The following is a 25,170-nucleotide window of genomic DNA, read 5'->3' on the forward strand; positions in this document are numbered from 1 at the left end:
CTTTTTAGATGAGTGGGGCTAGAGGTCCTTGGGCAGTTTTGACCATTTCTTCACTTAAACACTGTTTTGGACTCTTCTCCAAGAGGTAGTCATCAGAGCATGAGAGCCCCATACCTGCCCACACATCCTGTGGAGCCAGTGCGGCCTGCATCTCTCCTGCAGGAGCCCACTGGGGTTGATTTCTGGTAGACAAAGCCACATTTCTCCACTTAGGTGTAGGTGTACCCTGGTCGGGTTTGGTGTGGATAGAGGGAACTGCAGTTCTTCAGGGAGGACAGGTCACAAACTGCCTCTCTCTGTTTCCCCTCAGTGATGGGTCCGGCCACCATGATGGTTTCAGTGGTTGAGCTTTGAAGCCAGTGCATCATGTACAGCGTGGAAGATCTTCTGATTTCTCATGGATACAAACCGTCAAGAGAACCATGTGAAGATAACCCTGAAGGGCACCAGCGAGCAAGGACAAGGACCAGAGGTGCCCGTGGCCTGATGAATGGGTATGAGGATGGCCCTGTAGCCTTTGAACACAGTAAATCATCCCCAGGGACAGGACATGTGAGTGACTCTGAAAGCCGCCGCGGCACTCCGAGGGGCCACGGGGAGCGCCCAAGCACTTCTGCTTCTAGAGCTGCTGAGGCCGGGTAAGGCTCCATGTTGACCTGCCATATTCCTTTAACTTAAAAGTTTGGCGTTGCGTTGCATCTTAGTAATTTTTTTATATTTGGATGGGACCATGAGGAAAAGAAGAGTCTAAGATAAGAACATTTCTTTCCTTTGTGGTATTTGGGGTGTTCCAGCAGCACTTAGCCCAGGGGCTGGCTATCGTAGTCCTTCAGTAAACAATGGTGAGTACTGTGCTAAATGTGTTTTAATGCTGTGTGTGTCTCTGTTCTCTTTTTTGTTCACTTGCTTCAGGTAGGAATCATTTTGGAACTTTGGAAAAGCTAATTCATGTCCACGCACACATTCATGGTACATTTGACTTTCTTATTAATGCATTTCGATATTTTGTAGGTTACAGGAGGTTGTATTCCCCTCCATTTGTCACAAAGAGAACCTTTCTTGTGTACTGATATAATTCTCTTGGCTTCGGACCCATCTGCCCTTTCTGTTTGCACTGTACTTCATCTGGGTATCCCATCTGAACACAGCTGCATCTGTGGGTGTTCACTATGACATAAACAAACAGATAGATAGCATTGGTTGGTTGGAAGAATGGGATGGTTAACAAAAGGGAGTTTCTAGAACTTGCCACAAAGCCAGCATGAGATAGGAGCCCTGAAACTAACTCTCTCCCAAATACTTTCAACTTGGAGAAAACCATTGTCACCCCTTCATAAAACTGTTTTGTCTTTAATGCAGCATTGGGACCTAGTACAGATTGGAGAAGAAGAGCTCTCAGTATACAGTTGCTTCATGCAGCTGGTTGCAACCAGCCAGAATGGACAAAGGCAACAAGTGGAGGCAGGGGTGTATCTTTAAGAAAAGCACACCGAAATGTGAATTAAGTCTGATGGGAATCATCCGGCCTTTTGGGGTTACAGGTCACCTTGACCCATAAAATTTCTTCCTCATTGTTTGACATCTTTCAGGCAAAAAATGGGAGAGATTTTATTTCTGCAGTCAGAGCAGTCAACACTGGTTACTGGGTAGAAGCAAGAGCACCTCTTGCACAGGGTAGTCAAAGCAGTTCTGTGCTACCCAGTCAGTTCTCATTGGTGGGAACTAGGTTATCCATGAAAGGTAGCATGGAAGAGGACAGGAAGCTGTGGTTCTTTGACCTTGCCCTCCACCATCCACACCTCTCTCCACTACTTTCCTGGGCTTAACTCTCTTGGAAGCCATGTTCCCTGCCATGGAATTTGGATGAGGACTCTAATGGACAAGTTGGCTGAAGGTGAAGGCAACCTTAATTACGATCAGAAAAACATGTGCTTGATTTTCTCCTGCTTTCTGTTCTTTCTAGTTTTTACTGAGTATATCCATCTTCCATTATGGATTGAAGATATTACACTTGTACCTTATCTCCTGTTTCTTTTGTATTTCCTGCAGAGCTCATTACAGCTTTAGGCACACAGTAAATGATATATTATTTAATATATGCTGATGGGTTCCACTTATTCTTCCTGCCATTGTGGGAACTTTTGAAAAACAGAAGACTCAATTCTGTATGAGGTAAAGACAGGGCCGTGGAATCCATACAGATGGGCTGTGTCAGTTAGATCAGATCAGAATTGGGTTTCAGAATAGGAGGTGATAGAATCCCCTTTAGAATTCTCTGTGTGTAGTGTGGCCCCCAAGCTCAGGCGCAGCTTGCTCAGGACTTTCTAACCCTTGCATGGTAACCTGGGAACCCTCAGGGCCCACCTGCCCAGAGTTAGGTGGGTAGCATAATCAGACCCATAAGCAGTATGTCTTTCTGTCACGAGTGAAGTGCTCAAATAAGTGTTTTTGTGTGGCTGTGGGTTGTTGACTAAGTTCTCCATAAATCTGGTCTCTTTCTCCATGTTTCTGAGGTTTACTGATTAACTTGGGAGGTGTGTGATGGCTTCAGGTTGACTTAAAAAGTAGAAAGAGAAAAGCTTACATATTTTCAAAACTCTATTCCAATATCCAGATCCTCAGAGACCGATTGCAAGGCTTCCTGGGTTAACATGCTTTAGGAAGAAATAAATACTTAAATAGTTAAAAGCTTAAAAAACATAAAAACAAGACAAAACAACCATGCCATGGCTTATGAGAATTCTGAATCTGAGTGAATAAATGGTGTTCTGCCAGCTCACAGCCTTTGATCGCTTGACAGTTGCAGCTGTAGTCTGGCTGCCTATCTTCTCTCACACAGTAGCCCCTGCTGGGCTGGTCTCCAGGTTTGGGGGCACTTGGAACCAGGATGGCCATCTAACTCCAAGCCAGCAGGGTGACTGGGGAGTCCTGAGGGTTCCTCTAATGCTGTTTCTCAGGTGGACGCCTTGGGCTGGTCCTCAGTACACTGCCAGTTTCCCGGGCAAGGTGAAGGCTGTAGTTTGGAAGGCTAGATGGAAGAGATCAGTTTGTTCTATGCTGGCAGGTGGTAGAGACATAGGCACACTGGTAATTTTTACAGAATAACATGAAGCCCAGAGAATGTCAATGGCTTGTCCAGGGCCACTCAGGGCAGCAGTGGAGGGAGCCCAGCTTAGCCACAGGCTCTGGGCTGCCAGACGCCTGGTGACTAGGTCTGGCCAAGTTTGAAAGGGGCCTCAATTCTGTGAGCCCCTTTTATAGCTGCCCTGTGCTGGACTGTTTTCTCCTTTCCTTGTCCCTGGCAGGCCTGGGGAGTTGTAGAAGGAGCACATCCTCTCATACCTACTTTAGATGACATAGATAATACTGCTTTTCTGGGGACATTGTTAAGGGCCATAAAGGAAGGTGGTGTCCTTCTTCTGGGGCTTCTTTTGGCAGGATTTTCAAACATATAGAATACTTGTTACCTACCTTGCTAAAGACACTATCCTTAGGAGATTTTGCTATTATTAGATCAAGTAATAGTGAGCATCCAAGATGGTAAAGAAGTGATGATTCAGATGTGAAGAGAGGTGCAGGGATATGTGAACTTTCCAAAAAGTTCTTAGGCTCAAGTAGTGAAGATAGGACCAAGAATCAATTCTCATTTGTACATAGTTTATCCAAATTAATGAGAGAACTGTTTTCCTCAACTAAGTATTAATGTGTGGGACCATCCATCTTATGGCTGGAAGGCACAGAAGATGAGCTCTGGGCCCCTGTCGTGTAACTGCCGCATAGCACAGGGCCGGCCTGGCTCTGCTCCCTGCGTTGCCCAGCCCTGTAGCAGGCCCTGCAGGCCACATAAGCTTAGCCAACCTGCCTCTCCTGTGGCCTCCTGTTGATGGGATGCCAGATACACAGGGTCACCACGCAGGCCCCATTCCCTTTCCACGCAATCTCATACTGGAAACCCCATCTTACCAGTTTAATGGCTTCAGGTTGCTGTCATGGAAGTCACCCTCTCCTTTGAATTCTTCCAACATTTTCTCTTGGTCTTCAAAATTGTCAGCTTCCTGAAGGCTGATACCATATCTAAGTCATCTTTGACTTGACTAATTCCTATTAAAGAATTTTCATTTAGTGAATGTTCATTCCTTAAATAATTCCTCTGAATCAACCCTTGCACTCATAAGCCCAGACATTGTGTACAAGGGACGAGTCTTTCAGAACCTTGGAAGAGGAGAAGGGTGGGACTGGTGTGAGAAGGTTCCATGGTGAAGAGGAAGAGTGTTGGCTTCCCTGACAGGCAGGCGAGGTGGCAGTGTCAGTGGCTTCTGCCCTTGTATAGCAGGGAACAAACAAGGAGAAGGTAACTGCCATAGACCCAGCAAGACTTTTGGTGGGCTAAAGAGTTCCTAGCGAAAAAGCTTTCCTCCTTTGTAGATGCTGGGGGTGGCAGAAGCTGGTACCCACCTAAATGGAAAGGCAGGGGTTGTTGTAAGGATAGGTAGGACAGGGAATCTCAGGAACTATCCATGGACAGGAAATGAAGGAAGACTGGCCAGACCTCATCCAATGTGAGAGCGACAGTGCTGGAAGCCAGGACGGGTCTGTCTGTTCATTGATGTCTCTCTAGACAGTCTGCAGAGGGGAGACCCATTCAGTCTTTGTCCCTCCTTACCTCTTGGCATCTCTCTGTTCTTATGCATCCCCTTCTGCTGGGCAGCCTCTTCCCTAACAGTCACTTGGGCTCAGGGTAACTTTCATCTTTCCCTTATCCTCTGTGAGGGTTTAACCTCTGAGCTTACTGCTAACTTCCATCTGTGTCTTAGTTTAAGTTTTTGTAGAAAAGAATCAGTGTTGCTGGGCAGCCAGTGGCATATCAGCTTTGTATTGAGGGCAGGGGGACAAAAAAGGGGTAGAAGGCGGGCTGTGGAGAGGAAATGGACAGACCTGGATGCTAGGACTTTGTCTACATCAGGGGCTATGGATGAGGACAGTTTCCAGGCCAGGGGTCCTGACCTTGTGCCCAAAATATGTTCTCTCTTCACAAACCATTCACTGAGTGACTCTAAAGACTTGGCATTTTCCCCTTTTTAAGCCATTTACCTCCTGGTAAGCCTTCTGGTCTAGAGGCTAACTCACTCCTGGACGGTCTTGGTTAACAGATTGTGACTATGAAACTGCCCGCAGGTTTGGCATGAAAGTCACTTCCATGGTACACAAGAGCCCACAGGCCTTGCTTCCTAACCAATATACACATGGCACTTGCACATGATGGTCTAGGGGACGCCGATCAGGGAAAGTTGTGTGTTATCTGTACCTGGAGGAAACTGCATACTTCAAATGCCAGTAGCCACAACTGAATAATAGTTAGCTACCGTAAAATATGTAAAAGACTGTTATCAGGCATTCTCGGTTTCCTTAATGTGTTTCCTGTGAAATATTATAATCAGAGGAAGCTGTAAAATGACTTGACTTAGCTGAGGTTTGAATCTGAAAGTCACACCACAATAGACTCTTCTCCGCTTTGCCCCAGGAATTCTAGTAGAAAAAAATTTGTTAGTTAACCATGGCAATAACTTGTAATTATTTTCTGTCATCAGTGGCAGTTGTGACTAATTAGAGACTCAGCAAACTGGGAGAGTCTCTGATGTGGTGGCATTGGGCCCTCATCTTGGGAGGCTTCTATCCGATCAGTAAACACCCATTCTAGATGGTGCTACTGGATACGGTAAACAGTTAATTTGCTGGAGCCTTTGAAGCTCCTCTCAAATCGTATCCCACTTACAATGGTTTTCCAAAAAAGGAATCTTCAAGTTCAACATCTGTTGCTGTGTAGCTCTTTCTTTTCACAAAATTATAAACCAACACACATTATTTATCTTTTAACGCTTGTTTCATACCCTGAGCATCAGGCATGGCTCTCTTGACTTCTCCACAGGGAAAAGTGTATATTCCTGGTCTGGCATACTCTGAGCCCACATGCAGATTGAAACCTCCTGTTTCCCCTGGTCCCTTTGGATACCTTTCCCTGGGGGTGCTTTGTTCTTGTTCAGGAGCAGCATGACCTTCCAGAAGTGCCTGGGTACCCGTCCTCTCTGGCACATGCTCTCATGTTGCTTTGCCATTGTCAGCTTTTTCCAACAAGAAGCACTTTGGATCCTTTGAACACAGAGTTCCAGAAGCATAGTGATAAGGAAGCACTTTCAGAGTTAGTGGGAAGACTACTGCAGCCTGGAGTTATGCGTGTCTGGGTGGCTGTGACATCACCAAGAGGAGCGTGGCTTGTGGAGAGGTTCTTCTTTAAGAATTGGATGCAGGTTATGTTAAGTGAAGCTAGCCAAGCCCTAAAAAACAAATGCCATATGTCTCCTTTGATATAAAGAGAGCAACTAAGAACAAAACAGGAAGGAAGAGCATGAGGAAAAGACTAACAGTAAACAAAGATGAATGGGGGGAGAGAAAGGGAGAGAGAAGGGAAAGGATATGCAAATGGTAGGAGACCTTCAATGATACACAAAAGTATAAGAGGTTATGATGGGCAAGGGGGAGGGGGAAAAAAAGGGAGAGAATTGAACAACAGCAGAGGAGGCAGAGAGGGAAGGTGGGAGGGGAGGGGAGGGGGGATAGTAGGGGTTAGGAAAGGTAGCAGATTAAGACAGTCACTAATATGCCGTTATGTAAAAATGTGAGTATGTAACAGATGTGATTCTGCTATCTGTATTTGGGGTAGAAATGGGAGTTCAAAACCCAATGGAGTCAAATGTATGAAAGATGATTTATCAAGAGCTCTGTAATGTTTGGAACAATCAATAAAAATAAATAAATAAATAAAATTAAAAAAAAAAAAGAATTGGATGAGATCGGGAGCTAGGAAATACCCAGCCGAGAGACACTGGGTGGTAACAACAATAAACATGGGGCTAACCAAGACCTGAGTGGATCTTTCGAGCCCATTGCTTTGCTTCCAAGATGACTGGTTCCAAGTTCTTGATGAAGAACAAAAAAACCTAGACTAGAAGTGTAGTTTCTCACACTGCCATGTCCAGCAGTGGGACCACAGGGCCTTTAGGTAGCTTTCCTACCTCTTGGTATCTCTCTGTTCTTATGCATGGTGTAGGGCAAGAGCATGGACAAGAGGGCCTTTTCCACAGCTCTGCAGGCTCCTGGCATGTGCTCCCTAGTGTCTGCCTTCCCCACTTCTCCCTACTCTGAGCTTAGCTTCCAAAGAATGGTGGATCAGAGGCAGAGACAGCAGTCCACAAATATTCACTGAGTAAATGAATCCATGAGTGAAAATGGTGTGTTGGAAATGTGGAATGGATGTTAGAACCAAGGGTGTTTTCTTTCATGTCTACGGTGGCTACTGTAGTGGCTACTGAAGGGACAACACTAATAAAGATAGTTTAACTAGGTAAAAATATATCCATCTTAAAGAGCAAGTATGAAAATACTGAAATAATCTGCCTTATCTATTAGATTTACATGACAACAAGTGGATTGGAGCTTGTTCTTCCTATTTTGCTTTAATAAACTAAATATTGGTTTGTTCCACATCGTCTTTGTAGAAGTGGGTGTAACTTCAGCCATCTCTGGGATGGGCATCTTGTTATGACAGTTAGCTGTATCATTATTTCAGCTCCTGTGATAGCCTATTGATTATGACTTAGAGAAGGACAATACTGATCTAAAATAATCATTACATTAAGAGACACTTAGCTCTCTTCTTCTGTCCTTTGTGTTCACCTGTACCTCCTTCCCCTGACGATGCAGGGGAGCAGTTCTATTACCTATCCACTGAAGAGTTACTTTAATTGGATTAATAGCAATAATATCTAAAAACAAGAGTTTTTTTTTTCTGTGTTAGTCATTTTGCTAAACTCTTCAAATATATTATTTTATTTGCTGCCTCCCAGAAAACTCCAGAAAGGCAAGATTGTTCCCATCCATCCCTCAATGTATGTGAGATGTCAGAGGCAGAGAGAAGTTAAGGACATGGCAGGAGACCTGCAGTCAGAGAGTTGTGCTGCTGGTATTTAAAGCTATGCCATCCTGTTGGTGCTGGGCTGCTGCTCACATGCTCCAGGCAGCATTGTTGTACTGCTCCCTGGTGCTATAGTAAAAAGCCACAAGATGCTGGATTATCCTTAAACCCATGCAGGTACCACAAACTGTGGCTGTTCTATTGACCCAGAGCAGCCCTCTGGGTGCCTTAGACCTGACTGCAGATACCATCTCCTTGTCCTGCTTATCTCCACCTAAACACTTTATCCTTAGAAAATAAATCAGAAGGTGATTAATAATAACCTCTCTTAAATACAGATATAGCTACCAGGTACTTAGATGCAAAGGGCCATATCACAAAAGTGGTAGGTATCTGCCCCTACTTTTTGTTACTGGGGCTTTACCTGGTAGCTCAAGTGGGGAGCTATTTCTTTAGTGTTTGATGCCCCTCCCTGAGAAGACATTCTGTGGGGTGGCTTCCCTATGGGCTCAATTGATGGTGTGTGGGATTATTTTTTATGTAAAGGGAGAGGGTGATCTGTCATTAGGATCTTTGTGTGGATAGGAACGTTGGCATATGTCCTTGTGGGGAGGCTGCTTCTGGAATAAGGAGGACTCTGGTGTCTTCTTGCTTTTAAATTGAGTCATCCGTGTGTCCTTGCCATTTTAGTCAGTGAAACAAGTGGGCTCATTTAAATAACTGACATGAGTCAAAGACAGGGGATTTTTGAAACATGATTTCCTCTCTTCTAAGTGTACTTGTAGGAAGAATGTTGCTCAAAGATGACATGTTTCACAAGAAGAGGTGCTAATCAGTCAGTGGCCCACCTGGGGTGGCACTCCACCAAGTCCCACCTTACCTTGTCTCCATATGATTTTTCTTCTCCTTCCATGCAAATCTTAGGCACTTCTTTCATTTGTATTTCTCTCCTTCCTCCTCCTTCTCTCTTCTTTTTCTTTCCTTTGCATAGATTTGTTGGTAGCCACTGAATGTGAGTCAGCTTCAGATGCATTCCCTTGAGGGATGGAGTGTAGATCAGTGGTTGAGCAAAATTACCTAGCATGTAGAGACACTGAATTCATGCCCAGCACTAGAACGGGGGTTGCGGGGGCACCGACTGACCGAGACCAGTCCCTGATTCTGTTACATATATTGAAAAGATGTTAAAGGTTGAGTATCCCTTACCCGAAATACTTGGTACCAACAGTGTTTCAGATTTCGGATGTTTTTGGATTTTGGAATAGTTGCCTAAGCTTTATTGACTGAACATCCTTAATCTGGAAATCCAAAGTTTGCTCAAAATATTTCAGACTTTGGAACATTTCAGGTTTTCAGATTAAGTATGCTCAATCTATACTACCAGAATTATCACCACAGTTTCTAAGATGGCTCATTCTTTCATATCAGCACAAGTTGTGCATTTACTCATGTATTAAAAGCAAGCAGAAAACCCAGACATCACTCCCTGAGGCAGCAGGGCTTTTTGAGGGGGGTCTGTGACTTTTGTTCCATATCTAAAGGATCTTTATTGGACCTTGCAAAATCAAAAATCTATTAAGATCCTAGTGCAGTGATGCTTCACAAAGCTGTTGGCACCCTCAAAAGAGCAATTCATGTTCATTTCTAACCATCAGAATTTTAAAAATATTATGGTCCTGTGAGAGAGCCAGTTGGCACCACAGCAGAGATGCCTTCCAAAATGTCTTTTTTCCCCCTATTCTGAGCTAATCTTTGTGGAACCCAGATCCAAGCTCAGGAGTTCAAAGCCTGTGTTGTAACTGATTTCAGGGGCCAGTTTATGAGCAGGTGCTTTGCCAAGACACATCCCACTTATTTACCACTGTCCACACTGACAGCCTGACTGCCTTTGAATTGGTTTCTATGCCCCTCGTTCAGATGGCTAAATTTAACACCGTTTGTAAGCCCCAAAATTAATTTCACTTTTTTCTTCCAAACCCCTTATCAAGCTTGTGTATTTTGTTAAATAACCTAAAAATAACCCTAAAATTGTCGGCAAGGTACTTTATTTTAGCTAATCTATACTATTTGTCATCTGCAGTCATTTATTGTGACATTGTAAAAATCAGTTACAGCAGCACGTTAGCAGTCTGACCAGGCATTTGTGGATTTTCTGGTTACAACTCTGCCAGTACAGCCAAGTGGGATGAGTAGTAATGTTTCTCCATTATGTTTCTGAGCAGCTTCTTCTTATGACTGATGTGTAATTTATGCTAACCTCTGCACTTCATTCTTAATCTTCTCCTGAACTCCTGTTTCCCATTTCCAGAATTAGCCTATTTGCTATCCTTGTGTCAGAGGGTTATTTGCACATTATGGTACATTGAATATCCCACTGTACAGTGAGAAGTGGAATTGCAGGCTTCCAGGCAACCGAAGAGAACTTTGTAGGGAGAGATGGCAGAACCTATGGAAGTGTGTTGAGCACCTAATCTGGGCTGGTGAAAATGGGTCACTCTAAGGAGATGCCCACAGTTCCTTCTGCCATGTCAACCTAGAGAAGAAGCCTTCTTCTTGGAGGAGGTTGCACTACCTGTAAACTTGTTTAGCTGGGTAAGAACAATTGACCCTATAGAAGGGGAGTGGTTTTTTAATACCACTGAAGCAAAGTGCTGCAGCAGTCCACTAGTCCAGTACATGACATTAGAGCTTGAAGGTGGTCTAGCAGCAGGCATCTGCTAGACTGCAGACTGGCGCACCAGAAAGAAATCACTGGATCAGGACCCACATGAATTTAATGGAGCCTCTCTGTCCATTACCCCTATTAGACTGTGAGGGCCACCCATGGGAGGTAGAGTTGTGTTCCTGGAGGTAGGAGAAGTAACTTCAGTGTCTGTGTTTCATTTCCCACAGAATTCCTAGTTCAGTCAGATGGGCAGCAAGCCTCTCCACATCTATCCCTTGCCCACTGGCTGCCTGGCACAGTTCTAGGCTGTCGCATGCCCAGAGGTCACAAGTTGGTGCAGCTCATGAGCACCCTGGAGTCTGCTGAGAAGATAATCTTTTTAAAGCATGGAAACAGTGGTTAAAAGTCATCTCAAATATTGCCGTTCTTTAAGCAGGTCAGGGCTGGGTTGTAACTCAGTGGGAGAGTGCTTGCTTAGCTCCAGCAAGGTCCTGGGTTCAATCCTCAACATCACACAAAAAAAGAAAACAAAAAAAAGCATAGTATTTTCCACTGTGGTTGGAAATGAGTCATATGAACTAACAGAAATTTCTCATTTTTCTTTTTATTTGCTCTTATACATACAGTGAGTACATTTGCTAATTTTTCTTTAGACGTGTCATTTTTCATATGTTCATATTTCAAATATTTTCCAAACAGTTTTTTTTTGTCAGTTATTTTGTTGACCTTATCTGTCTCTTCTGGGATATGATGTGGAGCTTGCCCTTCCCTCTCCCTTTCTCCAGGGAATTCTGTGTAAAGATTCTGCTTGTCCCATTGAACTTGTAAGCACAACTCATTTGGCCTTTCATATTCCACTTCACTGCCTTATCTTTTTCCCACCCCGTATCAATGTGTCCAGCATGTTTATGTAAAGAGTCCTATTGTTAATGTTTGCTAAATGTAAATCATTTTTTCAAAAAAAGGAGTTTGATTTCACCTTATCTTCTTAAAGGTATTAGAAAACATTCTTGGCTTTGAAGTTGCATGGGCAAGTACATATGTGGTATGGTAAGGGGTGCTGTTTATCTTAGCTGGTAGAATATCCACATATGATAACTGGTCTGAAAGAGAAATTTGCCAGAACTCTCACCATGTGGGGTTCATGTGTGCCTGTCAGAGCCTGCCTCAGAGCAGGTTCAAAATAGATGGTTGTTCAGTAAATGCTTTATAGTTTTCTATGCTTATGAACTACTATATTTTAAGGTAGTTTATTTAAAATTTCTCAAATGATATCTTTTTTCTTAAATTGGGATTTTGGTGTATTATGCAAATAGAAAAAATTTTAACCCAGAATACTTAGCCATTTTTATTAGTTTTGACAAAGTTAAGATGATAACATTTGTATGGAGAGGAAATTCTAACCACATTAACATCTATAGAAAGGCAGTCTATTTGTACTCTTGTCCCATTTATGTTATATTTTATACATCATCTGATTGTGCTTGTGGCATGTACCTATACCAATAGCACCTTGGGATTTCAGCTACCTCTCTACGAGCAACACATGTTCACTGTGAAATCAGAATATCAATTGAGAAAATGAGCCAGATTATAAAGTCGAGCATTCCTGAAAATGTTTATAAGGGTAAGGAATAAGAATAATGTTTAATAAAGCCTTTGGTGTATGAAGCCCACGTATAATCAGCTTAAGAGTAGAACAAAGTAAGTAGTTTTGCTGCCAAGCATTCTCCACATACCCCATGAATTATTGTGCACTCTCACAGTTGAAGCTGTGACGATTGCAATGTCTTATTAAGTTGCAGTTTTAAAGTTTTTCCCCTGAACTTTCTAGAGTCTGATACCCTGTAGCCAGTGTGTACTGAAGACTCCTCCCTCCCCACCCCTGTGCTCGGGATGGAACCAGGGCCTTACACATGCTAGCCAAGCTCTCTACCACTGAGCAGCACCTTTTCAGTACTCACCTGGTACTAAAGACTTGTAATGGTTTATCTTCTAAGGTTTTTCTCATGCTATGGATGGGCTATCATACAGGACTCTCTAGGAGAAGAAACTGCAGCTTTCAGAGTGGGTAGGTGTGCAAGGAGCGATAGCCTCCAAAATGATCAATCTGATAGTACTGGCCCCCGGGAGGGCCCTGCTAAGCATTCTAAACCCAGAGTGTTCCAAACACGATTCTGATGACAACAAAAGCAACAATGAAATCGTGACCTCCTCCCACTCTGTTGTCAACAGCCTGTACTGATGTGAGTAGTAAGTACAGAAGGATCTGCGCTGCTCAGGGCCACACACTTCACCTCAAAATGATTTCCCGATGTTTTCTACCCATCACTAGTGACTCAGGGGACTCTCATCTTTTAATGCAAAGAAATTATTCCAAAATAAAAATGATATTAATAATAACATAATTTTTTATTGGCATTCCTTACAGAGCAGTAACCTTCTATATATGTGTTGGGAATGGTTCCCCTTGAGCCCAGTCAATTCCTGGGCCTTTATGTGCCATTACTGCATGGCTCTGAGAACCTCCCTGTTCCTTGTAGTTTTCATTTGGCCTACCACCAGCTGAGAAGTGGACTATGTTGTATAAATCACTTTATGACACTTAAGCACATGAAAAAAATTGATCTTCTGGTAATCAAAGAAATGCAAATTCAAATAATGAGAAATTATTTCCACTTATTTCAAGAGAGAAAAAAAAATTATACTCTGTAGGGATGAGAAGGTTCAACAAAGCCAGCTGTCCTCTACATGACAGGAGGGACTGTACACTGAGATGGTTTATATAAGGTCAACTCAATAGTGTGCTTCTTGACTACTCAGTCCTTTTAAAAAACTAAAGATTTATTCTAAGTAATATGAGGCTTGCAATCAGTGTTTGTGGACAGTAGTGTTTCTACAAAGTGTGTTTGGATGGAATTTTCATAAACGTCCATACTGGTACAGTGGTATGTATGTATGATGGAATACTGTTCACCCATGGTAATCAAGCACTTGAAGAAGTTTTCATTACATTTAAAAAAGTAAAGGCATAGTGGTTAATTATTTCCCAGCTTTGTAAAAATTATGTAATTTAGGAAAGTTGTTTAGCATATCTGTACCTCAGTTTCCTTACCTGGCACAGGGGGGAAGTAAAGGTGGTCATACAGTTTATTCTTTTTAATTTATTTTTATTAGTTCTAATCAGTTATACATGACATCAGAAAGCTTTTTGATTCATTACACACATATGGAGCACAACTTTTCACTGGCTGGACACGATGTAGAATCGTACCACATATGCATAGCGCACCATGATCAAGTGGAGTCCATCCCAGGGATGCAAGGTTGATGCAACATACGGAAATCAATAAATGTAATCCATCACATCAATAGACTTAAAGATAAGAATCATATGATTCTTTATGTCAATTGATGCACAGAAAGCATTTGATAAAATACAGCACCTTTCCTGTTCAAAACACTAGAAAAACTAGGGATAGTAGGAACATACCTCAACATTGTAAAAGCTATCTATGGTAAACCCAAGGCCAACATCATTCTGAACGGAGAAAAATTGGAAGCATTCCCTCTAAAAACTGGAACAAGACAGGATTCCCTCTTTACCACTTCTATTCAACATAGTCCTTGAAACTCTAGCCAGAGCAATTAGACGAAAGAAATTAAAGGGATACTCATTGGAAAAGAAGAACTTATCATTATTTGCTGACGACATAATTCTATACCTAGAGGATCCAAAAAACTCTACCAGAAAACTTCTAGAATTAATCAATGAATTCAGCAAAGTAGTAGGATATAAAATCAATACCCATAAATCAAATGCATTTCTATACATCACTGATAAATCCTCTGAAAGAGAAATTCAAAATAGCCTCAAAGGAAAAAAAAACAACAACTGGGAATCAATTTAACAAATGAGATGAAAGACCTCTACAATGAAAAGTACAGAACACTAAAGAAAGAAATAGAAGAAGACCTTAGAAGATGGATAGATCTCTCTCATGCTCTTAGATAGGCAGAATTAATATTGTCAAAATTGTCAAAATGGCCATACTACCCAAAGCTCTATACAGATTCAAAGTGATTCCAATTAAAACCCCAATGCCATTCCTTATAGAAATAGAAAAATCAATCATGAAATTCATTTGTTGTACAGTTTAAATGGAAGAAGCCATTGCACAGGCTTAGCACAATGCACAGCATAGTATAAGCGCCCAATTTCCCTGCCTCAGTTTCCTCCTCTGTAAAATGGGAATGACAGTCATTCCTACCACAGAGGGATGCCGGTGAGGTTTAAGTGAATAAATGGACAGAAAACACTCAGTGTGGAGCTGGTATGAAGCAGCCACTGTTTGTTAGCTGTTGTATGTAGCATGGGTATGGGAGACGTTCCCATGAGCCTAGATGCCTAGAATAGTGAGGCTGTTTGAAAATCCATGTTTTCATATACACATAGACTAGAAGACACATATTAAAGTGACTATCTCTGAGAACAGCAGGATTACAAGTAATGTTTGGTTTTGTATTTTCTATGTTTTTCCAACATTCATTTTCAACAATGAATATAAAATACTTTAATAATCTACAAAAACAATGGTTTTAGAGTTGACACTCTCATCTGCTTAGCCCATGGTTAATCAAAATAGTTGAGTCCCCCAGGCTCCCTTCCAGTTAATGTTTCTTATTATCTGGTCCTTTATTATTCATGCACAGTGTAACAGTGTTATATGGATAATTTCATTGGTTGCATTAGAACTGTGATTCTAAACCCCTAGATGCCTGCTAGAATCATCTGGAGAGATTTTGAAATAGAATGCTATCAGGCTCCTTACAAGATCAATTAAATCCAAATTTCTGAGGTTGGGTCCTGGCATCTGTATTTTCTGAGGGCTCACTAGGAAAGCAGTATGTACTATCAGGTAGTAAAGAGCAGCCTGCATTTGATACTACCATTTCCTGCCTGACAAAATTCCCCACAAACACAGCCCACTCTCCATCTGCATCTGCTCTTCCTTTGATCAATCTCAAAGTTAGCCATAGCAGTATTTCCCAAATTGCTTAAGGATAAGAATCCCCTGGACTGCTTGTTCAAAATACAGATGCCTGGGCTAGACCCAGACCTACTGAATTTGAACTTTCATGTGTTGAGATTTGGTAATGTATATACAGTCACATTTCACCAAATGATAGAGCCACATTCTGAGAAATTGTACTTAGGTGACTTTGTCCTTGTACAAATCTCAGTGGTATAGGTCAGTTATGCAATGTGGCCTCTTGGTGCAATTAAGAGAGAGGCTAAATGTACAAGGCTGCCTGCCACTGTTTTACAATAGATTTTTTTTTTAAGAAGTAGAAGAAGGACAATTAAATGCATGACAAAAATATTGTGTACTAAATATATAAACCAATAGCATAGTCACTTATTATCAAGTATTATGACTATACATAATTATATGTGCTGTATTTTATATGACTGGCAATGCAACAGGCGTGCTTACACCAGCCTCCCCCCATACGCGTGAATAATGTGTTACACTGCAATGTTACAGTGGCTACAGCATTACTAGGTAGTAGGTATTTTTCTGTTCCATTTATAATCTTACGAGAATACTGTCAGATATGCGAATATCATTTACTAACCTTATGCTGTGCATGACTGGTGATCCTCACCATAGGGGAAGTATGCCTGTGGTATTCAGTCTTGGCTGCATACCAGGGACACCTGGGGAAATGTGGAAGAATTCTGATGCCTGATCACTCCTGATGTTCAAATTTACAATGTAATGCATCTAGGACACTGCTTGGGCACTGGGATTTGTAAGGTCCCTCCCGATTCAGATGTGCAGTCATGTTGACACCGTAATAACTGGCCAAGTAAAGTCCTAGGACCAGCAGCATCTCCTGCCCAAACCTTGTTAGACATTCCTATAGCCCCGTCCAGTTACTCTTTGAATCAGAAACGGGAAGGGAGTGAGCAGCCAGTGTTTTAGCAACCCTTCTGTGATTCCCACTCTCCCTGAAGATTAAGAATCACTGCTGTAGAGTGGCATCATCAAAAGCAGGTTCCCAGAGATTGCTCAGTAAGTCTGGATTTAGCCAGGAATGTGCTCAGATTGTCAAAGGCCACACCTTGAGGAACTGTTCCAGGGCATGCCCTTGTTTCCTTGGGGGTTTTAACATAAAGGCCTTGATATCTCATACACCCAGCATCCTTTGTGTTCTTCTGGGTAGCCTGCTGCTGCCACTCCTCAGCCCTTGCTGGCAAAATATGTGGCTGTCCTCCATCTGTGATCAGTGGGACTTGTTTTCCTTAAAATTGGCAAACACTGTGATTGGGTAGCAATCTTTCAAAGGCACTAACTTAAGTTTGATTTCACACCAGCCACAGAAGCAGAGAAGTGCATGTTTCTTCTGGGTGTAACATCTACGCCTCTTTGTTTCTTTTGTAGGTTTTATAATCGACCCACCTTAGCATGGTCCTCTCAGCCCCAGATCGGTAACAACCAGGCCTATTGGAGAAGAGGAGGACAGGAGGTCAGTAGCTTGCTGAGTCCAAGAGACCGGCAAGACCTGGAGGTCAGAGGAATGGCCCAAGCCCACAGTATGCCCATCCACGTAAGGGAGGGTTCATGGGAAGTCGGAGGAAGGACAGAGGACGTGATGAAGAAGGCAGTTTGGGAAGAAGAGTTGAGGATGTCGGGTTCTGCCAAGTGGCAGAACGTAAGCCTGGAAAGCTGGAACCAGCCAAGGAAGTTAGGGAAGCAGATGTCTGATGGTGATGGGGAGAAATTGTTTCAAGAGCTGTACCCATTCATTCAAGGTGAACATGTGTTGACTTCTCAGAACAAAAAGAAATCCCGGTCATTGCCTCGAGGTCTTTCCCCTGAAAGCCTGAGCTGCATGGAAATTCCCATTCCAGTAAGTGATGGACACGTACCAGATGTTCCTTTGATATCACCGTATGCTCCAAATTTGGAGTCCACAAGGAACCCTGAGAAGGGTGGCTCCCTGACCCCTTTTTCACGGCCTAAATTTGGGAGACCCCTCAAGCCTCCATTGTATGGCTCACACCAACAGACCAGAGGAGAGAACAGCGACTTTCAGGGCAGCCAGCAAACGGACCCCCACGGTTCCTACCTGACCAAAACTAATGACTCTAGGCATGAGCTCAGCATGTCAGACTCTGGCTTGGAGCCTCCAGTTTATGTGCCTCCGCCTTCATACAGGTCGCCCCCCCAGCATATCCCAAACCCCTACTTGGAAGATACAGCACCCAGACACGTGAATAGTGAACACAGTCAACCGCAACATCTTACTGAGAAGCCTGGGGCCAGTTGTCCACGTCCTTCTGGTGTTGTTGGAACAGGGAATGAGTACAGCATGAGCCCTGGCTCTCCTCGAGGGCTCCCTCAATTCTCCAGTCCTGTCACTGCCCATGAAAGCTCTGTTCAGTACATCCCCTTTGATGATCCACGGATACGACATATTAAACTAGCTAAACCTATGGGTTTCTGTGAAGAAATGAAGCTTGATGATAGACCATATCACTCTGGTCCCATTACTGCCCAAGAGCCAGCTCATGGGAAAATGAAATGCGATGGTGCCCTTGTGAATGCACAGGGCCCAATACCCCTGTCGGAGAAGGAGAGGAGCCTGGCCTTTGCTGATCCCAGCCCCCGGTGGCTGTGGGGCCAGCACCCTGGGAATGGGGAAGATGGAAACTTCTCTGACCAGAGAGATCCCTGCATTGTAAGAGAACAGTGGACTGGCATAAGAGGAGGCCAGCATGGACGTGAGGAAGGCCAGGTTTCCTCCCCAGACCCACAGAGTGAAAGTACCTGGGAAGTCCAAACCAAGCTCAGAAAGTTTGAAACTGGGATTCAGACCAAGAAAACTTCAAAGAAAAAAATGAACGAGACCATATTTTGTTTGGTTTCCATCCCAGTTAAATCAGAATCACATCTGCCAGATATAGATACGAACAACAATGACTTAAAACAGACTGCTGATAAAAAGCACAGGGTTGATAAGAGCACAGCTCTGCAGGAACAAAGTCTGTTGAGCACATCTTCCACTGACCTGGAGCTGCAAGCTCTCACAGGAAGCATGGTCGGGAGAACAGAGTTCACGAAACTCGATCTGGGGGAACTAGAAGAAGACAAACAAACACATGACCTCAGATTTATCCACCTTGCAAAACACAGAGAGTTCAAGTATTCTAGCCCATGGCCAGGGCATCAATACAAAGATCAGCAAACTCAAACCAACTTCTCTGAAGAATCCCAAAGATCCCAGCTCCTTCCTGATGAAAACATGGGAGGGATGAGCAACACAGCACCAGCCCCCAAATCCATAGAACCCCCCGCCTCCAGAGCTCTCTTGCACACAGCATTAGTGTCTGGTGACCAAAACCAGAAGCCAGATGCTCATAGCCTAAAAGGTCAAATGTCCCTCAGCCCATCTAGCAACAGTGCTTTCTCAAGGACTTCCTCATCTGTAAATCAGGCACTTGTGCCAAAAGTGGGCCAGAGTCAGCCTTGTGTGGTTGTCCAAGAACATGAAGCCCACCCCGCGCCTAAGCCTGAGGTGGTGAAGGGGGAACCCATGGCGGGCCCCTGCAACAGTAAACAGCCATTTGGTCAGTTTCTCTTGAAACCAGTTAGTCGTCGACCCTGGGATCTGATCAGTCAGTTAGAAAGTTTCAACAAGGAGCTTCAAGAAGGGGAAGAAAGCTACAACAGCAGCCTTGAGGAAAGTGAGACTGAACAGCAGCAGGAAGACTACGCTGACTCTGGACCAAGGAACCAGGGCTTCCATGAAAACAAGGAGCAGCAGCCCAGGGTGTTGGTGCCAGAGGATCCAGGGTTTCATTTGGGAAGAATTATAAGTAGATTTGAGAGCTGGAGCGAGGAACCAAATCCTGGCCACCCCTGTGCCCGTCCTCAATTCCCAGGCCCCCTGCAGGCAGAAGACAGCAGAAATGGCCCTTTCCAGTTGGCAGATGGAGGCCTACTTACAGACAAGCAACACCAAAAGGTTGTAAATGGAATGAATGAGCAGCTAATCAGCTCAGGTCCTGTGAAAAGAATGATGTCTTCAAGACCAAGTGACACAAAACCAGCACCTCTGTCCTATCTGGCTGAATCTAAAGAGCCACCAGAAAGTCTGAAACTCACCAATGCTCTAAGTTCTGTGCAGCTGAACAAAGGGGTCTCTCCGAAGAATGATGGTAAAGAGAAGGACACAGTAGTCCCACTGTCCCTTACTGTCAAAAATCGAGGCCTCTCAGCACCAGACTTACGGTCTGTGGGGCTCACAATGGGGCAAGAGCAGAATGTCAGTAAGTTAGACGGATCTTTGGGCAAAGGAAGAGCAATAGAAATCCCCCAAGAGGAGTCCCTGCAGGAGAGGGCAGAAAGGATTCTGGGCATTGAGGTGGCTGTGGAGTCCCTCCTGCGGGGCACCAGAACAGGACAGAATGAACCACCCAAGTCTGATACAAGTGCCTGCAGCCCAGAATCCTCCAAGGAAAAGTCACTACCCAGCTCAGTGCCATCAGATGCACCCCTGGTTACCACTGATGCCTTCTATGGCAGGAGAAAGTGTGGCTGGACGGAAAGCCCCCTCTTTGTAGGGGAAAGGGCTCCCCAGACTTGTGAGCCCTTGAATGTGGATGGGGTCCTTACCAGCCAACCCACCAGTCCTGAGCCTCAGCCCAACCACTTGGAGTCCAAGTCCTTGGAGCCAAAGGATGTGGGGGCAAAACCACCCTTCAGGTCCACTTTGTTCCATTTTATAGAAAGGACCCCAAATGTGGCAGGCTCAGAAAAGAGGCTCAGAAACCCTTCCAAAGCAATTGAAAGTTTACAAGAAAAACTGGCATCCCCCCAGAGGAGGGCGGACCCTGACCGCTTGATAAGAATGAAAGAGGTGAGTTCTGTGTCTCGGATGAGGTGCCTGAGCTTCAAGAACATAGACTCTGCAGGGGAGGCGGAGGAACTGAATGTCCCCGGGAGCCAGGCCTCGCAGCCAGGAGGACCTGAGTCCCTGAGCAGTGGGGACCGATCATGGAGAGCTGGGCACCTGCCCTCTGTCTCCAAGGATGTCATCTCTCAGGAAGAAAATGGGCATCTGGCAGGTCAGAGGGAGCGGAAGAACATGGATCAAGGCTTCTGGTGCCCAGGTGAGAAGTTAGGCAAGAAGGCCAGCGTTTGTTATTAATTTGAAATCCTAAATTGATTAAAAAAAAGGTTTATCAATATTGTAAATCTGCATATTCTGAGAAAGTAGACCCTGTGGATCATTTCATCAAAAGATTGTTCATTTTCAAAGAATTATCCAGAACATTTCCTTAGAAATCAGGATCTTTTATAGAAATTATCCATGTAAACAACTGTATAAAATTATCTATATAATCAACTTTTCGGGCCTCTTACTATAACAAGGTAAGACAACAAAGCATCCATTATCCCAGGCAACTTCATAAGTTTCCTTGGAGACCACAGCATTTTATCTCCTCCTAAAATAACAGGCATTCACCCAAGTGATCTTCACTGCTCTTTATTTTCTGTTATGAAAAGATACACCAGGTTGATTTGATCATCAGTCCCTTTAGGTTGTGTACCTTCCAATACTCTTTGCTTCCCAATTTTTCACCATTTATGAAACATTTCAAGATTTAGTAGGCTAAATTCACAGTTTGCACTGTCTTAAGTCCATTTCTGTTGCTGTAACAATACCAGAGACCAGGTTATTTATAAAGAAAGAAGTTGTATTTTGGCTGAATTCTGAAGGCTGAGAAGTTTGAGACGGGGCAGCTGTACCTGACCACAGCCTCATGCTACTTCATAACAGATGCATCTGCAGGTGCACGTATGTGACAGAGCGAGGGGAGGTTCCAGGCTCACCTGTAACAACATGGTCTGGAAACAACTGACCCATTCTCTGTATCACTCCCTGTAAAAAGCAGTCCCCTCTTAAAGGCCCTGCTGCTGTTCAGTACCTTACACTGGGGATTAGCCTCCAACATGAGTTTTGATGGGGACAAACCATATTCAAACCACAGCCACCCACCAGCTCTGTTTCTTAAAGTCCCCTAAGTTTTCATTGCTAAGTCTCATGTGAGGCATTTGAACCCTCTCTGTTGTCTTACCTTAGTGTGTTTTAATGTGGCCCCCTCTGTTTCATGGAACCACTGGGCAGTTTCCCCATTAACAGTAACAGTGATTTTTTTTTTCATAAACTCAATTTCACCGTCTCATCTGTGACGAAAACAGACCCAGCAAATTCTTGGGATCTCTGGGAATTAATCTATCATATATCCTAGAAGTCACTAGACAGTTAGTTCACATTATAAACCGCAGTCTGGAAGGAACTTCCAATCATTGAGTCCAGACCCTTTTAGAGTAAGGGGAAACTGCCCATGAGTGGAGAGTCTGGGAGCTGCCACTTCCTGCTCTTTATTTTCTGTTATTATTTTCTGAGTCAGTCCGTCTTCCCAAGCTGCCCACAAGTGGTGCTGCTCCCTTCCACCCCTATTTTTGTTTTCTGTTTACAATCTAAGAGTTTAGAAGTAGATGGGAAAGGGCAATTGTTTTAGCTAGTGGAATCTAGAAATTTTAATTTTAAAAAATATGCTGGGTGCACTTTAAAAATCTTTCCAGAAATGCAGTATGATTTTTAGCCAGTGTTGCTCTGTTCCTTATGCAAAATGCATTATTGATAGAATCTGTTCATCATGGCTCTGTTGGGGCCTTTGACTTGGCACGTTGGCTGGGCTTTTGCTGAAGAAGACCGTACTAAGTTTTGGAGTCTTTGTCATTTTAGTGGAAAAGGTTTTTACATGGCCCATATTTTAAGCTATTGATTGATTTTAAATTGACAGGCAAAATTGTATTTGTCTTGTACAATGTGATGTTTTAAAGTATATATACATTTTGGAATTACTAAATGAAACTACTAGAAGAAATTCCAAACATGAAACTACTAGAAGAAAACATAGAGACAATGATGTTGGTTGAGCAATGATCTTTTTGGATATGACCTCAAACACAATTACTAAATCTAGCTAATCAGCAATGTGTTACCTTACATAGTTATCATTTTTTATGGTGATAACAATGTTAAATCCATTCATTTTTCATTTTTCAAGAATACAATATACTGTTACTAACTATAGTCACTAGGCTATGTAATAGATCTCTTGACTTTATTCCTGCTACCTAGCTGTAATTTTATATACTTTGACCAACATTTTCTCATTCCCCTCCAAACACCCCAGCCTCTGGTAACAACTATTCTACTTTTTGCTTCTATGAGATGAACATCTTCTTATTATATTTGAGTGAAGTGACTCAGCATTTGCTTTTGTGGGCCTGGCTTATTTCACTTAAAGTGTCTTATGTTGTCATAAATGATAGGATTCCATTCTTTTTATGGCTGAGTAGTAGTTCGTTGTGTGTATGTACCACATTTTCTTTATCCATTGATAGACACTTAGATTGATTTCATACCTTGGTTGTTCTGCCCATAATGCTGCAAGGAACGTGGGAGTGCAGATGGCTCTTCAACATGCTTATTTCCTTTCCTCTGGATATATATCCCAATATTGTGATCTCTGGATCTTAGGGTAGTTCCACTTTTAATACTGTGAGGACCTTGCATCCTCTTTTCCATTGCAGCTACACTAATCTACATTCCTACCAGTAGCACATATGTGTTCCCTTTTCTCCACATCCTCATTAATACTGGAATCATTTGTATTTTTGAGAATAGCCATTCTAACAGGAGTGAAGTCATATCTCATTGTGGTTTTGATTTGCATTTTCCTGACAATTAGTCTTGTTGAGCATTTTTTCATATATCTATAAATCATTTGTGTGATATTTTGAGAAATATCCATTCAGATCCTTTTTTAAAATCAGATTTATTTCTTGCTATTGAGTTGTTTGAGTCCTCAGTTTTGTATATTTGCTTCTTATCAGGCATATTGTTTGTGAATGCTTTTTTCTCATTCTGTAGGTCATCTCCTTACTTTGTCATTTCCTCTGTTGTGCAGAAGTTTTTTAATTTGTTAGAACCCATTCATCTATTTTTGCTTTCATTGGCTGTGTTTTTGAGGTCATATCCAAAAAGATCATTGCTCAACCAACGTCATTGTCTCTGTTTTCTTCTAGTAGTTTCATGTTTTGGGGTCTTACATGTAAGTCTTTAATCCATTTAAACTGATTTTTGTGTATGTGAGACATAAGACTCTAATTTCATTTTCCTATATGTGGATATCCAGTTTTTCCAGCATCATTTATCTAAGAGACTGTCCTTCCCCTATTGTTTGTTCTTAACACTTTTGTTAAAAAAAAATGGCTTCAGCAAAAGCGGGCTGATAAGCAACTCATTGAGACCCTGTCTCTAAATAAAATACAAAAAAGGGCTGGGGATGTGGCTCAGTGGTCAAGTGCCCCTGAGTTCAATCCCCAGTACCTCCCACACCCCAAATTTAGTTGCCTATAAATGTGTATTTATTGTTGGGCCCTCTATTCTGTTCCATTTGTCTGTGTATCTGTTTCAATGACCATACCATAATGTTTGAGTTACTATAACATTTTAATGTATTTTGAAGTTCTGCATCTAGCTTCAAGATTGCTTTGGCTATTCAGAGTTTTTTGAGGGTCCATACAAATTTTAGAGTATTTTTTTTATATCTATTTCTATGAAGAAATAGTTTGGTATTTTGATCAGGGATTGTAACGTATCTGTAGATTGCTTTGGGTAACATGGATATTTTGACAATGCCTATTTTTCTAATTCACATCTATGAGATATCTTTCCACTTATTTGTGTCTTTAATTTATTTCATCAGTGTTTTACAGTTTTCAGTGTTGATGTATTTCATCTCCTTGGTTAAATTTATTCGCAAGAGGGTTTTTTTTTGGTAGCTATTATAAATGAGATTGTTTCCTTGATTTATTTTTCAGATAGTTTGTTATCAGTGTATAAAAACATTACTGGTTTTTGTTTGTTGATATATCCTGCAACCTTATCAAATTAATTTATTAGATCATAACAGTTTTTAATAGTCTTTAGAATTTTCTCTATATATAATCATGCTACCTGCATACAGGTATGATTTCTTTCTTTCTAGTTTGGGTGCCTTTTATTTTTCCTCTTGCCTAATTGCTCTGGCCAGGATTCCTAGTACTGTGCTGAATAGAAGTGGTGAAAGTGGGCATCCTTTTCTATTTCAGATCTTAGGGAAAAAATGTTTGACTTTTCGCCATTCTGTGAGATTAGCTGAGGACTTGTCATGTATGACCTTTATTATGCTGCAGTACAAACCTTCTGTTCTTAATTTGTTCAGGATTTTTATCATGAAACAGTGTTGAATTTTCTCAAGTGTTTGTTTGGTGTCTATTGAAATGATCATATGTCCCTTATTCTTCACTCCATTAATATGATATATCATATTATTGATAAATTATTGAACCATCCTTGCATCCCTCCATCATGACTAGCATTTTTGATGTGTTGTTCAATTGTG

At 42.5% G+C, this 25,170-nt stretch overlaps 1 protein-coding gene across 2 annotated transcripts in view; it reads left to right on the forward strand.

Moving 5' to 3' along the window:
• Jcad (junctional cadherin 5 associated) overlaps nt 1-25,170 on the forward strand; it is a 52,175-nt gene that overhangs the window by 15,452 nt on the left and 11,553 nt on the right. Inside the window, exons 2-3 of one of the 2 annotated variants that reach the window (XM_026402304.2) lie at nt 311-638; nt 17,084-20,817. In XM_026402304.2, coding sequence (XP_026258089.2) covers nt 367-638; nt 17,084-20,817 — 4,006 coding nt within the window. In that variant the 5' untranslated portion in view covers nt 311-366. Of the gene's footprint in view, nt 1-310; nt 639-731; nt 843-17,083; nt 20,818-25,170 lie in introns of those variants that run through there. The other variant, XM_026402305.2, reaches the window with a different exon arrangement.

This window comes from Urocitellus parryii, chromosome 9, assembly GCF_045843805.1.
Source record: "Urocitellus parryii isolate mUroPar1 chromosome 9, mUroPar1.hap1, whole genome shotgun sequence".
Lineage (NCBI taxonomy): Eukaryota > Metazoa > Chordata > Mammalia > Rodentia > Sciuridae > Urocitellus > Urocitellus parryii.